Here is a 12,108-nt window from a genome sequence, read left to right on the forward strand (position 1 = left end):
TTACTGTGCAGTAACTCAGGGTTTTGCGGTGTTTGTCTCAAATTATTCCCAGCCATGACTGCAATGAGATTTCTTCACCAATGCAACCAGTGGCGTGTCTATCCCTTACCCTCCTTCACATCTTTGCCTCTGTCTGCGTTCCTAATGATCTTCAGTCTGAAGCTGGACACCCAGTGACCAATTCAATCACTAAGCTTGCTGTTTTATGCTGAGGTACTGCATTTGAAACTCAGGAGTCACAGAGAAGAGAATCAGACCCTCAATATCTGCTTAAATCCAGAAGCCAAAAACAAGTATTGTGTAACCTTTTTAAAAGTCACTTATTTTAAACAACAGAGCAATTATCTCCACAATACCAGAAAACCTTTTGAATCAGCAACTTGCTTTGCTATCCTGTCAGTAGGCCATTTTGGTGTAACAACAGACCTGAGATTTTTATTCCATTGTCCTTTTGAAATCTCTAAACCTGAAAAGTGACCAGGTCAACAAAAAGGACAATATTTTGTAAGACCTTTTGGGGATGTGGTAGAAAGGAACTTTGGGTATGTGGGAGCAACTTTGGGTAGGTGGATGTAGATAAAAAGGAAAGGGAAACTTGCTTAATACACAAATGCAGAACCTGACTGAGGACAAGACCTAAGTCTTCTCTCTCACGGGACTAAAGGTAAGTATTTAAATCAATTTAAGTAAATTTTATGGTGTCTTTAACAAGCAGTTTGTGACTTGTGTTTTTCTAAATGTCAACCATTAGAGAAAATAATGCTGTAAGCCTATGGAAAACTGCTAATTTGGGGAAGAATTATTTACAAGCAGGGAAGTTTTCTTAGGGCAGTGACTGCATTACAAGTAAAATCTTCATTTTGATAAAAGAATTCTGTACTTAAGGTGAAGGCACAGCACTGCACATTATCAGGCCAGAGACTCGAAGGAGTATTCAATAGCTGAAAACAGAAATTCCCATCCTGATGTTCTCTTGGTTGTGTTCTCCAAGGAAAGAAAATCACTCTGTGGTACAGACATGGTCCTGAAGGCATACTGACTGCCAGAAAGAATGTAGTTGTTTGGAAACCAAACCCTTCATAAATACCTGCAAACATCAAAGATTGCCCCACAATTTTTGTTGCTCCATTCCATAGATTCAACAACAACAACAACAACAACAATAATAATGTAAGCATTTCTGGTCTCTTGAGTGGTAAATTACATGAGGCAGCTATTACTGGGTAGATACCTTAAAGCCTGGAGCACTCATAACCTCAAGGCATCTGACAGTTTTTGGGGAAAATAAAATTGCTGAAACATACAGAAGGGGTGGTAGGTACACACAATGAATAAGCTGCGCAAGTCTAAATGAAATAAACTGATTTGCTGTTCATGAAACTACTCACAATAGGTCGCTGGCCAGGAAAAGCAAATGAGCCTAAAAATTATGCCTAAATCCTTTCTCAGTATCAGCTGTCAATTCTATACAGATCCAAATGTAGTAGTGGGAAACTCAAACATGTTGTGAACCAATGCACTAAAAAATGCATATAAATTCCCCTGGGAACATTGCTTTGATAAATCATTAGTTAAGGACAAAAAGGAAAAGAAATACAGAGGTTAAAAATCTACACATCTTTGGAAATCAAAGGCAGAAAGAATCACAAAGAAAACTGCAGCTGTATAAAAGAGGGAAAAAAACGAAAAGAAATTGGTGGTGCTAACAGGTGACAAACAGTATCTGTGTGGAAGATAAACATACAACTATGCTATTAGTTTTAAATGGATTGTCTTGCACATGCAACATTTCTCACTAAGGGGTACTGTGTATGAAAATTTACAAAAATTTAAACATTCAAATAGTACAATTCTGTCTGTTGGCTTTTTCCAGGTTGTAGAAATGGAAGTGGTCTCCACATCAGTTGGCAAATTTACCATTGATCTTTTCAACAAGTTGAATGAGAACAACAAGGGAAAAAACATTTTCTTTTCCCCTTGGAGCATATCAGCTGCTCTGGCTCTGACATACCTGGGAGCAAAAGGAACTACAGCAACTGAGATGGCAGAGGTAGGTTACTTTTGTACTATTATCGTGGGGAGAATCATTTGGATTTGCACAAACACATTCCTATTGTTGGGAGAAACAGTGGTGGAAGGGAGTTCTGCCTTGCAGTATGTAGATAAGAGCACAGTGTTGGTGGTCTGGGAGGGGGATGGTGCTATTCATTGTTATTCCATGGGATTTATTGTCACTACAGCTTCAGCATCCTTTTGACTCATCACCTAAGCAGCAGATAGCATAGTGAGTTATCACAATGAGAGAAACATGACAACCATCTGATCCCCATTTGACTTTAAGTTTCACAAGGTCCTTCATGCCTATTTCTTATCTTTGAAAACTCTGCTTGCAGGTCCTTCATTTCACTGTGGGAGCAAGAGCTGAAGCTTCTTCTTCTGTGGCCAGACCTTCTCGGGGGAGACCAAAGAGAAGAAAATTGGTAACTATTTGAACTGAAATTCCATGATAAAGAACCTGCAGAATCAAAATGTCCAGATACAGATTTAGGAGTCCAGCATTTATTGTCTGCACTTCTCTTTAAAGTACAAATGATGTTCAGTTCCTTTCACTCACTCAGACTCTCAGAAGCTGAAAGGATGAGTCACTGGGATAGTCTGGAAGGTTTGTTATATGACAATTCAGTTAATCCAGTCATGAACAGAGCTCTGCCAATTTTCAGTGATGGTAAACATGAGAAAATAAAAAGTAAGGAAGAGGAACCCAAATCCCTCTCCTATACACATTGCTTAGCATGTTTTGAAAGCTTCATGCACTAATGAAATTGCTGAATGTTTGGTTTCTTTTTCCAAGGATCCTGAGAACAAGCAAGCTGCAGATATCCATTCTGGCTTCAAGAAGCTCCTGACTGCCATCAACAAACCCAGAAGCACCTACTCCCTGAAAAGTGCCAACCGCATTTACATGGAAAAAACCTTCCTATTATTGCCTGTAAGTTAAATCTCAGGGAAGAGGAAGAAAAGGTGCAAAAATATTTCTCTTTTTTATTACTTGCCATTAATAGAACAGGTTGGAAGCTGACCTTCAATACTGTGAGTAGGAGCTCTGGACTCCAGTGATTAACTGGAAAATACCAGTTCAGTCTGCTCACAGAATTTAAGGATGCATTGCCCTTTGACTGTGTTGTAGATCCCTACAATATTTCACATTATATGTGCCATTAGTATTGGAACCCCCAATATATAAAATTGTAAATGAGAAATTAAGATAAGCACATCCATAGGATGCACACAGCCTTCCTCATTTCTCCAGATAAACCTTGGAACAAAAGATGTGAAATTTCTGTTCTATTGTTATTTCTCACTTGTTAACCCACAGTCCAGCACAAAGTAACAATCAAGATCCTGCAGTCCTCTAGATCCAAGAATCTATCAAGTATAAGAGCTAACACCTTCTTTTGGGAACTAAAAATAGTATATTTCTCTAGTACCAAACTTTTTTGCTCACTTTTTTGTTATTTTTCAGACATACATACAGCTCAGTAAGAACTACTACAAAGCCGAGCCACAGAAGGTTAACTTTAAGACAGCACCAGAACAGTCAGGAAAGGAAATCAACACCTGGGTTGAAAAACAAACTGAGGGTAAGCTGGGCTCAATCCCAACACCATTACTCTCCCACAAAGTCAGTCTGCCATTTCTTTGGGCAAGTGCCCTTGCTTCCCCAGGTGCTACTGCAGGAGCCAGGTCATGCCTTCCAATGTGGATGTGGGCAGTGGGCAGAGATATGGTGGGAGGACAGAGAAAGAGCAGCACACTTAAGCAGCTCCAAACACCTGATCTGGACCTCATTGAGCCCCCTGAGGATATTCCCTTTGACTCCACTGTGCTCTGCAGCAGCTGGTCCTCAGGCACAACTGTGCCCTGGTGCTGCACCCAGACACCACTGGCAAAGCAGACAGAGGGGATAGACACCTCTGCCTACCAGAGTGATCCAGGACAGTGGGGGATGCCTGCCCTGCTGTACCACCCTGCACTGGGCAGAGGGGCTCCTCCTTCAGCCTGGTGTAACCAGTCAGTGAAGCTTTCTGCTTCTAGCTGCTTGCCATGAAGCTGAGACAGTTTTGGAAGAAGGAGTAAATCCCTGTCAGTCAGGAGGACAGGTCAGGAAACAGCTTTGGAGAGTGTAAAGAATTGCATCGATTTATGTCAGGGGTGCATTTCAGGAAGCAGGGCATCGAGGCATGTTTTTACTAAGAAGCTGAACTAAAACAAAAACTCATCCAAATGTCCTCACTGTGCTGTGCTGGGTTGAAACCTGACTCTTGTGCTTTCAAAAGGCAAAATCAAGAATTTGCTGAGTCCACGAGATGTGACAAACACCACCAAGCTGATCCTGATAAATGCCATTTACTTCAAGGCAGAATGGGAAGCGAAATTTAAGGCAGAATATACAGAGCTGCAACCCTTCCGACTAAGCAAGGTAAGTTCCTCCTTAGTATCCTTCTTACTGTAAACAACCTGGTCACAACAGCTATTGCTGAAATCTTTCCATTTCATAAGTCTTTTAGGTAGCCCTGTGGAAACTAGACCCTATGAAAAGCTGGTTGCAGCAAAATCTGTAAGTTCTCAGCTCACTGAAACATTAGGATGTGCTCAGGTAAATGTTAGTGAGCTCCAGATAACAGCTACTGTTTCCAAAATCACTACAGACATTTAAAACCTTTCAGTAAAGCAGTGCTAAAATTGACTAAATTGTAAAAACATGATTTTGAGAGTCCAGGCTTCATGGATAGGAACTACATGGCATGTCATGGATGAGTACAGCACCAGGCTCTGCACTGTGCAACCAGGCTGGGCACAATCATTCCTGCTCAAACACAGCTGCAACAGGGTGCCCTGAACTGGTGCATGGCTGCGTGAGGCTAGAAGCAATGTTAATGGCGTGAATCCAGAAGAGATGTTAATGAATTAACAGTTAAAGAACTCTGTGCAACTTCCACAAAGTGTACCCTATGATTAGCATGTACACACGGTCTGCTTCCTTGAATGAAGGAAGACAGATGTTAATAGAAGTTGCATACTCCTGACAACCTGACTGCTTCCCAGGAACTCCTCTCATCATGAGCCCTTCTGCTCTCACTTTTGCTCTCACACTAGCGTTATATTTTCTCAATCAATCAGCTGGTCACCTTTTATCTCCTCAGAGAGAGGAGACCGCTGATTAGCTGCACAACACTCATCCTCTTAAACCACAGCTGTTTTTCTGCCAGAGTGTTGTAAGGCCATATTCTACGCCTTCTCCATGCCCTTAATCCTTGCAGACATTTCTAAGTCTCTTCCTCTTTAGGCATTTTTTTGGGGAGAAGAGAAAAATATCTCTGTTCAGCCCCCTACAAAAGCTTTGGGACAGACACCAAGATAAGCAATGTTGTCCAGTCAAGAAAAGCTTTGGAAAATAGATGATAAATCACTGTTTTAAAAGCTTCTCATAAAATTTCCTCTCCTTGCACTGCACTGAGACATTATCACCCTTCCATTCAAATAATGATTTCTTACTTATAAAAAAATACTTTCCAGAACAAGACTAAGCCTGTGAAGATGATGTACATCAGAAAAACATTTCCAGTTCTCATCATGGAAACAATGAATTTCAAAATGATTGAGTTGCCATATGTGAAACGTGAACTCAGTATGTTCATCCTCCTTCCTGATGACATCAAAGACAACAGTACGGGTCTCGAACAGGTACAACCATTTTCTATTACTGCTCAGTCTTTAAAAAAAAAGAAGGGCAGGCTGACAATAATATCTCCCTTTCTGAGGACATGCTATCATGCTGTTTGACCTCCTCCGCTAGCTGAATTAATTTTCCTTAATACTTATCTAATCTCAAGAAAGTTCTTCCATGCTGAGTGCCCTTAGTTTGGTAGGAACTGAAGACAGGCAACACTGTGCATAATCAGATGCTCAGCTCTTCAACAGCCCCCTTGACTGACACCCAATTTTACATGATCTGTAAGGGTTAAATCTCCCTTCCTCACACGTTCAGGAGAGACACCACCAAGAAGTCACAGGCTGTTCCTGAGATGACACCTTTTCTCCATGGCCTGGAGGTTTATTTCCATATTGTTCTCACTCTTTTTCCCCCTCTCCCCTCCCACCATTTGTCTGCTCGATGAAAAACTAGGATTTTGGTGAGACTGCATTTGCTACAATAATGAGATCTCCTACTGTAGTTACTATAACTCCAAGATTGTTAAATTCTTGGAGTCTATACCATTCATTGTTTTCCGTCATTTGATCTGAGCTGAACCCTGGTGGCATAGTGCCCAGGACACAGAGTGGTAGTGAAAGACTTTGCCAGAAGCACTTTGTTTCAAAGCTGTCAAGGAAATATATGCAATAATTTTAACACCTGTTTTTATAGAACTGGATCAAACCATGTGCCACACAGCAATTTTAGTCACATCAGGACTGAATTAAAAAAGAGGAAAGAACTACCATGGGGGATAGCAGCTGTTGAATGCCCTTCCCATCTCCCTTTTGCAATGAATTTGGAAAGGGCAGTGCTTAAAACTTTGCAGCATTAAGACTCAAATATTTGTTGTGTTCCTTGTCTCTGGTCATCAGTAAAACCAATTTCTATTTCATGCTTTCAGCTAAATGTAACATTTGCTATTTAAAATGTTTAATTCCTTGCATTGCCATAAAATTGATTAATTAATAGTTAATTAATTGTTTTCCCTGCAAACACTCAATTCCTTCTCTTTCTTAAATGATAGCTGGAAAGAGAGCTGACATATGAGAAGCTGTCTGAATGGACTGATTCCAAGAAGATGACCGAGACTATTGTGGATCTGCACCTACCTAAATTCAAAATGGAAGAGAGATATGACCTCAGCGATAATCTGATCAGGATGGGAATGCACAATGCCTTCAGCAGCAATGCTGATTTCAGTGGAATGACTGAGAATGATGTAATGATCTCCAAAGTTTTCCACAAGTCTTTTGTTGCAGTTGATGAGAAGGGCACTGAGGCAGCTGCTGCTACTGCTGTCATTATAGAGGAAAAAACTGCATATATTAGCCATGTTCTGAAATTTAGGGTTGACCACCCTTTCTACTTCTTCATCAGACACAACAAGTCCAAGAGCATCCTCTTTTTTGGTAGATTCTGCTCTCCTCTAGAATGAATTACTACTTGCTCTCAGACAGCAACCAAGGTGCATTGTTCAATGGAAAAAATGTGAACTGCGGTGCTAAAATCTCAACCTTAAGCCATGCGGCCACCTGTACTGAAGTGCCTGTTCTTTTCCTTACACCCAACCCCCCTCAAAGAAGGCAGCAAAGAGAAACCATCCTGAGCCATCAAAGAACACCCCTCTACTGCTCCTTTCTATTGTCCTAACGAGACAGTCCTAAACAGGAAAAAAAGCACACAGTTTTGCTCCCTTTTATCAAATCTGCTCTTCTGGCTTTGTTGTTTAAAAGTAAGGTGGAGTCTTCAAATCTTTCTGCACACAGGCCATCATCTAGCCCTATGTCAAATGCTGACTTCAAGGGAAATGCAGTTCATTCTCTCAACTCTCAAAGAGAGAAAAAAGAACCCCGAAAAAAACCCCACAAACTTGTAAAAATCTGTATGCTCTCTTTTGCTCTCTTTTCCTCACTGAGAAATCTGTATTTGTACTACAATGCTATTTCATAACCTCAATTTAAAATTTCAATGACTGTTGGAAATTAACAAAATTTAGTACAAATCCAGAATAATCTCAGAATGCACCTTACCATCCTGTCTCACCACATGTGTATAGGCACATCACATTCAATCTCTCCTGCTCTTTCAGTTTCCTGAAAATGTAAGACTATGAGGGAAAATTGTCCAACCCTTAATATTAACCAGCAAAAATGCTAAGAAAACTATCAGGATGGCCTTCTTGCCATCTTTTATTGATATGCAATCTAAACTTGTTAGAATTTAAATCTGCTTCCTCTTTTTAATTTTACTTAATTATACCTGTTTCCTGGTTAATACCTGCAAAGCTTCCTTGACACCTGTAATATTTACCAATGTTTGATTTGTACCTTGTGAGTGTATCTCAGCAAAGATATTCGTGGTATTGACAGAAACACCAGTGAAATTTTGATTTTGATTGATGCTGTACTTATTATTTTACCATGAGCTGCATTTAAAAAAATAAATGGAGTTGTGTTTGTGTTATTCAAGACACTGAGTAACTTGGTTCTTTTATAGCATCCTGCACTCTGCACAGCTGGAGCATGTTTCCATTCTTGTCATTCCAAATCAACTACCGCACCATCCCAATTGACAAAGCTGAGAAACTTTAACACACTGGTGTCTTATTTTCACTAGGTTTCAAATAGGACTCCAAACACTGTTATTCTGCATGTCATCCTAGGCATTTACAAACATACCTTTCACAACACACAAGAAATAAGGAGTCTGACCAGAGGCTATGGCCCAGAACAGCACCTTCCAAATACCCCTTTTGCCTATGTTCAAGTGTGAGCAAGCAACGTGAAAAAAATGAACTTTCCACACATCCCTCTTACCCATGTACAATAATGAACAAGCCATGCTGTACTGGCAGCATCAGTTCCCTCTGACAGCATGGGAGGGCAGCAGTTGTGCTATTCCTGTGGCCATAAGGAATAGTATAAAGTTTTGTAGCCATTGTAGTAGTTCAACTATGTGTCAGAGAACATTACGTAAGAAAACAGGATCTGAATGCAGGAGGGAGGTACCGTAAAAGCATCTACTCTCAACAAAATTACACCACCTATAATTACAACTCACTCCACCTCTCCAGAAGGCATTCTATTTGGAACTACATCTCCCTTCAACAAACGATATCCGCATCTTCTTCCCTGTACAAAGTACTGCTTCTAAAATCAATGCCCTCCCTTGTCTGTAAGCCACAGCTCAGGATTTAGTTGTCTGTCCCTCAGGGCCTACCCCAGTGCAGCCCAGATGTGTGCTATTGACTCAGCTTTACTGAGAAGTTTGTTCTTTAGGTGTGGAAGACCATGTAAGTGAAGGCTGTGAAAACCAAGAAGAGTGAAAACAGAATCTCTGAGCCTCTCAGAGGAACTATAGCACAGTGACTGCCAGCTGACTGCCAGCTGGCAAGAGATGCAAAAGGTCAAATAGGCTGGGTTGGCTACCAAGCCACTCCCAGTCTCAGCTTTCCTTGAAGAGTACACATTCCAGTGTATTCCACTTGTATTCCACTTGGAATACAAGTGAAAAGTGTGAAAGAGAAGAAAAGGAAGCCATCCAGGGCTGCAGAGGTCATCTACTGCAAGCAACAATAGTGCTGCTTCATTTGTGCTTCCCTGCATTATTGTCATGGTAACCAGCATCTGGGTCTCAGGTCAGGCTAACCCTTCCAGAAACAGAGAATTGTCAGGGCAGAAGTGGCTATTTGAGATCATCTGGTCCCACCCACTATGCAAACAGGCTAAACTGAAGCTGGTTGCACAGGGCAATATCCAGTTGGATTTTGAATACCTGTCTCCACCAAGGGAGGATACATAGGCTCTCTCGGCAAACTGTGCCAGTGTTTGACCATCCTCATAAGAGACCATCTTCATCCTCTCTTATGTTCCGATTGAACTTCATGTTATCAGTCTGTGCCCATTGCCTCTTGTCATCTGTTGTGGTTTGACACTGGCCAAACACCAGGCACCCATGAAAGTCACTCACTCACCTTCCCCTGCCACAGATGGGCAGAGAAGAGGTAAAAAAAATTGACAAAGGGTTCATTAATTGAGATAAGGACTGTGAGAAAACACTCCAAGGGCAAAACAGGCTTGCCTTAGAGGTACTAAGTGAATTTATTACAAACTAAATCAGAGGAGGATAATAGGAAATACAGTAAGCCCTTAAACACCTTTTCTTCCCCCAACCCCCCCCCCCTCCTTCCCATCAACAGTGCAGGGAGATGGGGCATGGGAGTTTCAGTCAGTTCATCACCTGGGGTTTTCTTCTACGGCACAGGGAGAGAAGTCTTTCCCCTGTGAGACCATGGGGTCCCTCCCATGGGAGACAGTTCTCTGTGAACTTCTCCAGCATGGCTCCAATCTCATGAGCAGCAATCCTCCCAAAACTGCTGCAACGTGGGTCTCTCTCTTTCCATGGGGTGCAGTCCTCCAAGGACAGGTTGCTCCAACCTGGAAGCAGGGGCCTCCTCTCTCCACCCAGTCTCCCACAGGATCACAGCCTCCTCCAGGCATCCACTCACTCCAGCATGAGCACCTCCCCCACGGGCTGAGGGTGGATCTCTGCATCCCCCGTGGATCCCCACAGGCTGCAGGGGCACAGCTGTTTCACCATGGTCTCACCACGGCCTCCAGGGGAATTTCAGCTCCAGCGCCTGAAGCACCTCCTGCCCCTCCTTCTGCACTGACCTTGGTGTCTCCATGTTGTTTCCCTCACATGTTTTCACCTCCTCCTCTTGTCTGGATAGAAAAAAACCTGTGTGCACTTCGTTTTGATTTTCTTCTTAAATATGTTACCACAGAGGTGTTACCAACCTCTCTCAGCTTTGGCCATCAGCATGTCCATCTTCAGAGCCATAAGAGAATGGCTCTGCTGGACATGGTGGAAGCTTCTGGCAGCTTCTCTCAGCAACCACCTTCGTGGTCCCCTTGCTACCAAAAAACAGGCCATGCAAAACTCATGGGAACCTCTGAGAAGAGCCTGGTACCTTCTTTGTTACATCCTGTAAGGCATTAGTCAAGTAACAGCGCGTTTGCATTTCCAAATAACTGTTTTCAAGAAGCCTTGTTCTGGATCATCAAAATTTGCAACTTATGGTCCACAAACTCCTCTTTGAAAAGTCACAGTAACTTTGAAAACTAAAGAAAGAAGTACTTAATGGAAACTGGTAGAGCAAGCCTCAACACAAAGATGTTGTGAGCATGGACTGCTTGTCACCTAGTGATTCCACACTTGTCAAAATGCAGCATATTAACATGCTTTTAGTTTATCCTACAATGAAAAGTGGGGGTTTTGTGTTCCAGTACCAATCTTAGACTCATAAAATAATCCCTGGCACCTCTGTGGTAGATAGAACTAATGAAAAGCAGAAATGGTAGACATAGGTTACATTAATAAAGCCAAGAAAATTTACAGTGTTGGTGTACTGTTAGTTTACAAGACAAGGACATATAAACCCCTACTGCTTTCTAACTACAATGCAAATGCATCCATATTTTCAAGGTTTTATTTTGTCAACAGAAACAGGCACAAGAACCCCACTTTTCAGGTGTCATTTATAGTCCTGCCTTTATAGTTCTATTGCAACAGATGTGATGCTTGGCCTCATTTTCTTCCTAGGCAATATAGCTGAATAGGATTTTTTGCAGAGCAAAAATCCATAATTAGAGTTAGTCTAACACTGATTTTAAATTCTGCTGCTTATTACTAGCAATAACTGCAAGAGACCTCATCTTCAACAAATGCCCAAAAGGCCTACTCAGAGTGGATCATTTACAAGGTACAGATACATGAATATGGTAATCAGTCAGGCAGAAAGATACAACCTCCCTGCTGAGCCAGATAGGAATGAAATATGGCTTCAAAAAAGACCAAATTTCTTCTTCAGTATGCCAGAGGAAAATGACTGATTTTATCAAAAAAACTTTTTTTATGACCATTTGTCAAAGGTCAATCCACTTGAAGTCAATAGGTCAGGCATTGTGATGCAGTGAAACCTTTTTTTTTACCATTCTGTCTGCATCAATTCACTATTTGCTCTCACTGTTTACATCTGGCACTGCAAAACCAAGAGCACCTCTTTGGCTAATGTGTTCTCTTGTGTAACTCCAATGTCTCTTACTAAACAGGATCTTGCAGCAGCTAGTATATACCACAAAGAGTGTCTACACAGTTTGGGAACCCTTTCTTAATTTTCCTGCATTTTTGGCCAATCTTTGTAGCTTGTAGTACCACTAACTGGTTGCTTTTTTTTGTTTTTGTATGAATTTATCTAAAAAACAAACTACAGCATATTAAGATACACAGAAGAAACATTTCTTAAGCTCATAAGTAAATACAAAATTGCCTAATACATTTCTGAAGCA

General features: G+C 41.4%; 1 protein-coding gene across 1 annotated transcript; it reads left to right on the plus strand.

Moving 5' to 3' along the window:
- Nucleotides 1-572: 572 nt before the first annotated feature.
- LOC137478323 (heterochromatin-associated protein MENT-like) lies at nt 573-8,191 on the plus strand. Its single transcript, XM_068198100.1, has 8 exons — nt 573-664; nt 1,874-2,050; nt 2,394-2,480; nt 2,852-2,989; nt 3,524-3,641; nt 4,338-4,480; nt 5,578-5,745; nt 6,783-8,191. Exons 2-8 carry the CDS (start codon nt 1,883-1,885, stop codon nt 7,191-7,193), a joined length of 1,233 nt encoding a protein of 410 aa, XP_068054201.1. The 5' UTR covers nt 573-664; nt 1,874-1,882; the 3' UTR covers nt 7,194-8,191.
- The last annotated feature ends 3,917 nt before the right edge of the window (nt 8,192-12,108 follow it).

The sequence above is a fragment of the Anomalospiza imberbis genome, chromosome 1 (genome assembly GCF_031753505.1).
Source record: "Anomalospiza imberbis isolate Cuckoo-Finch-1a 21T00152 chromosome 1, ASM3175350v1, whole genome shotgun sequence".
Classification (NCBI taxonomy): domain Eukaryota; kingdom Metazoa; phylum Chordata; class Aves; order Passeriformes; family Viduidae; genus Anomalospiza; species Anomalospiza imberbis.

Coding starts and splice junctions, on each gene's coding strand:
- LOC137478323 (XM_068198100.1), top strand. CDS start 1,883: ATGGAAGTGGTCTCCACATCAGTTGGCAAATTTACCATTGATCTTTTC. Junction 2,481..2,851: donor GACCAAAGAGAAGAAAATTG/GTAACTATTTGA, acceptor TCTTTTTCCAAG/GATCCTGAGAACAAGCAAGC. Junction 3,642..4,337: donor GGTTGAAAAACAAACTGAGG/GTAAGCTGGGCT, acceptor TGCTTTCAAAAG/GCAAAATCAAGAATTTGCTG.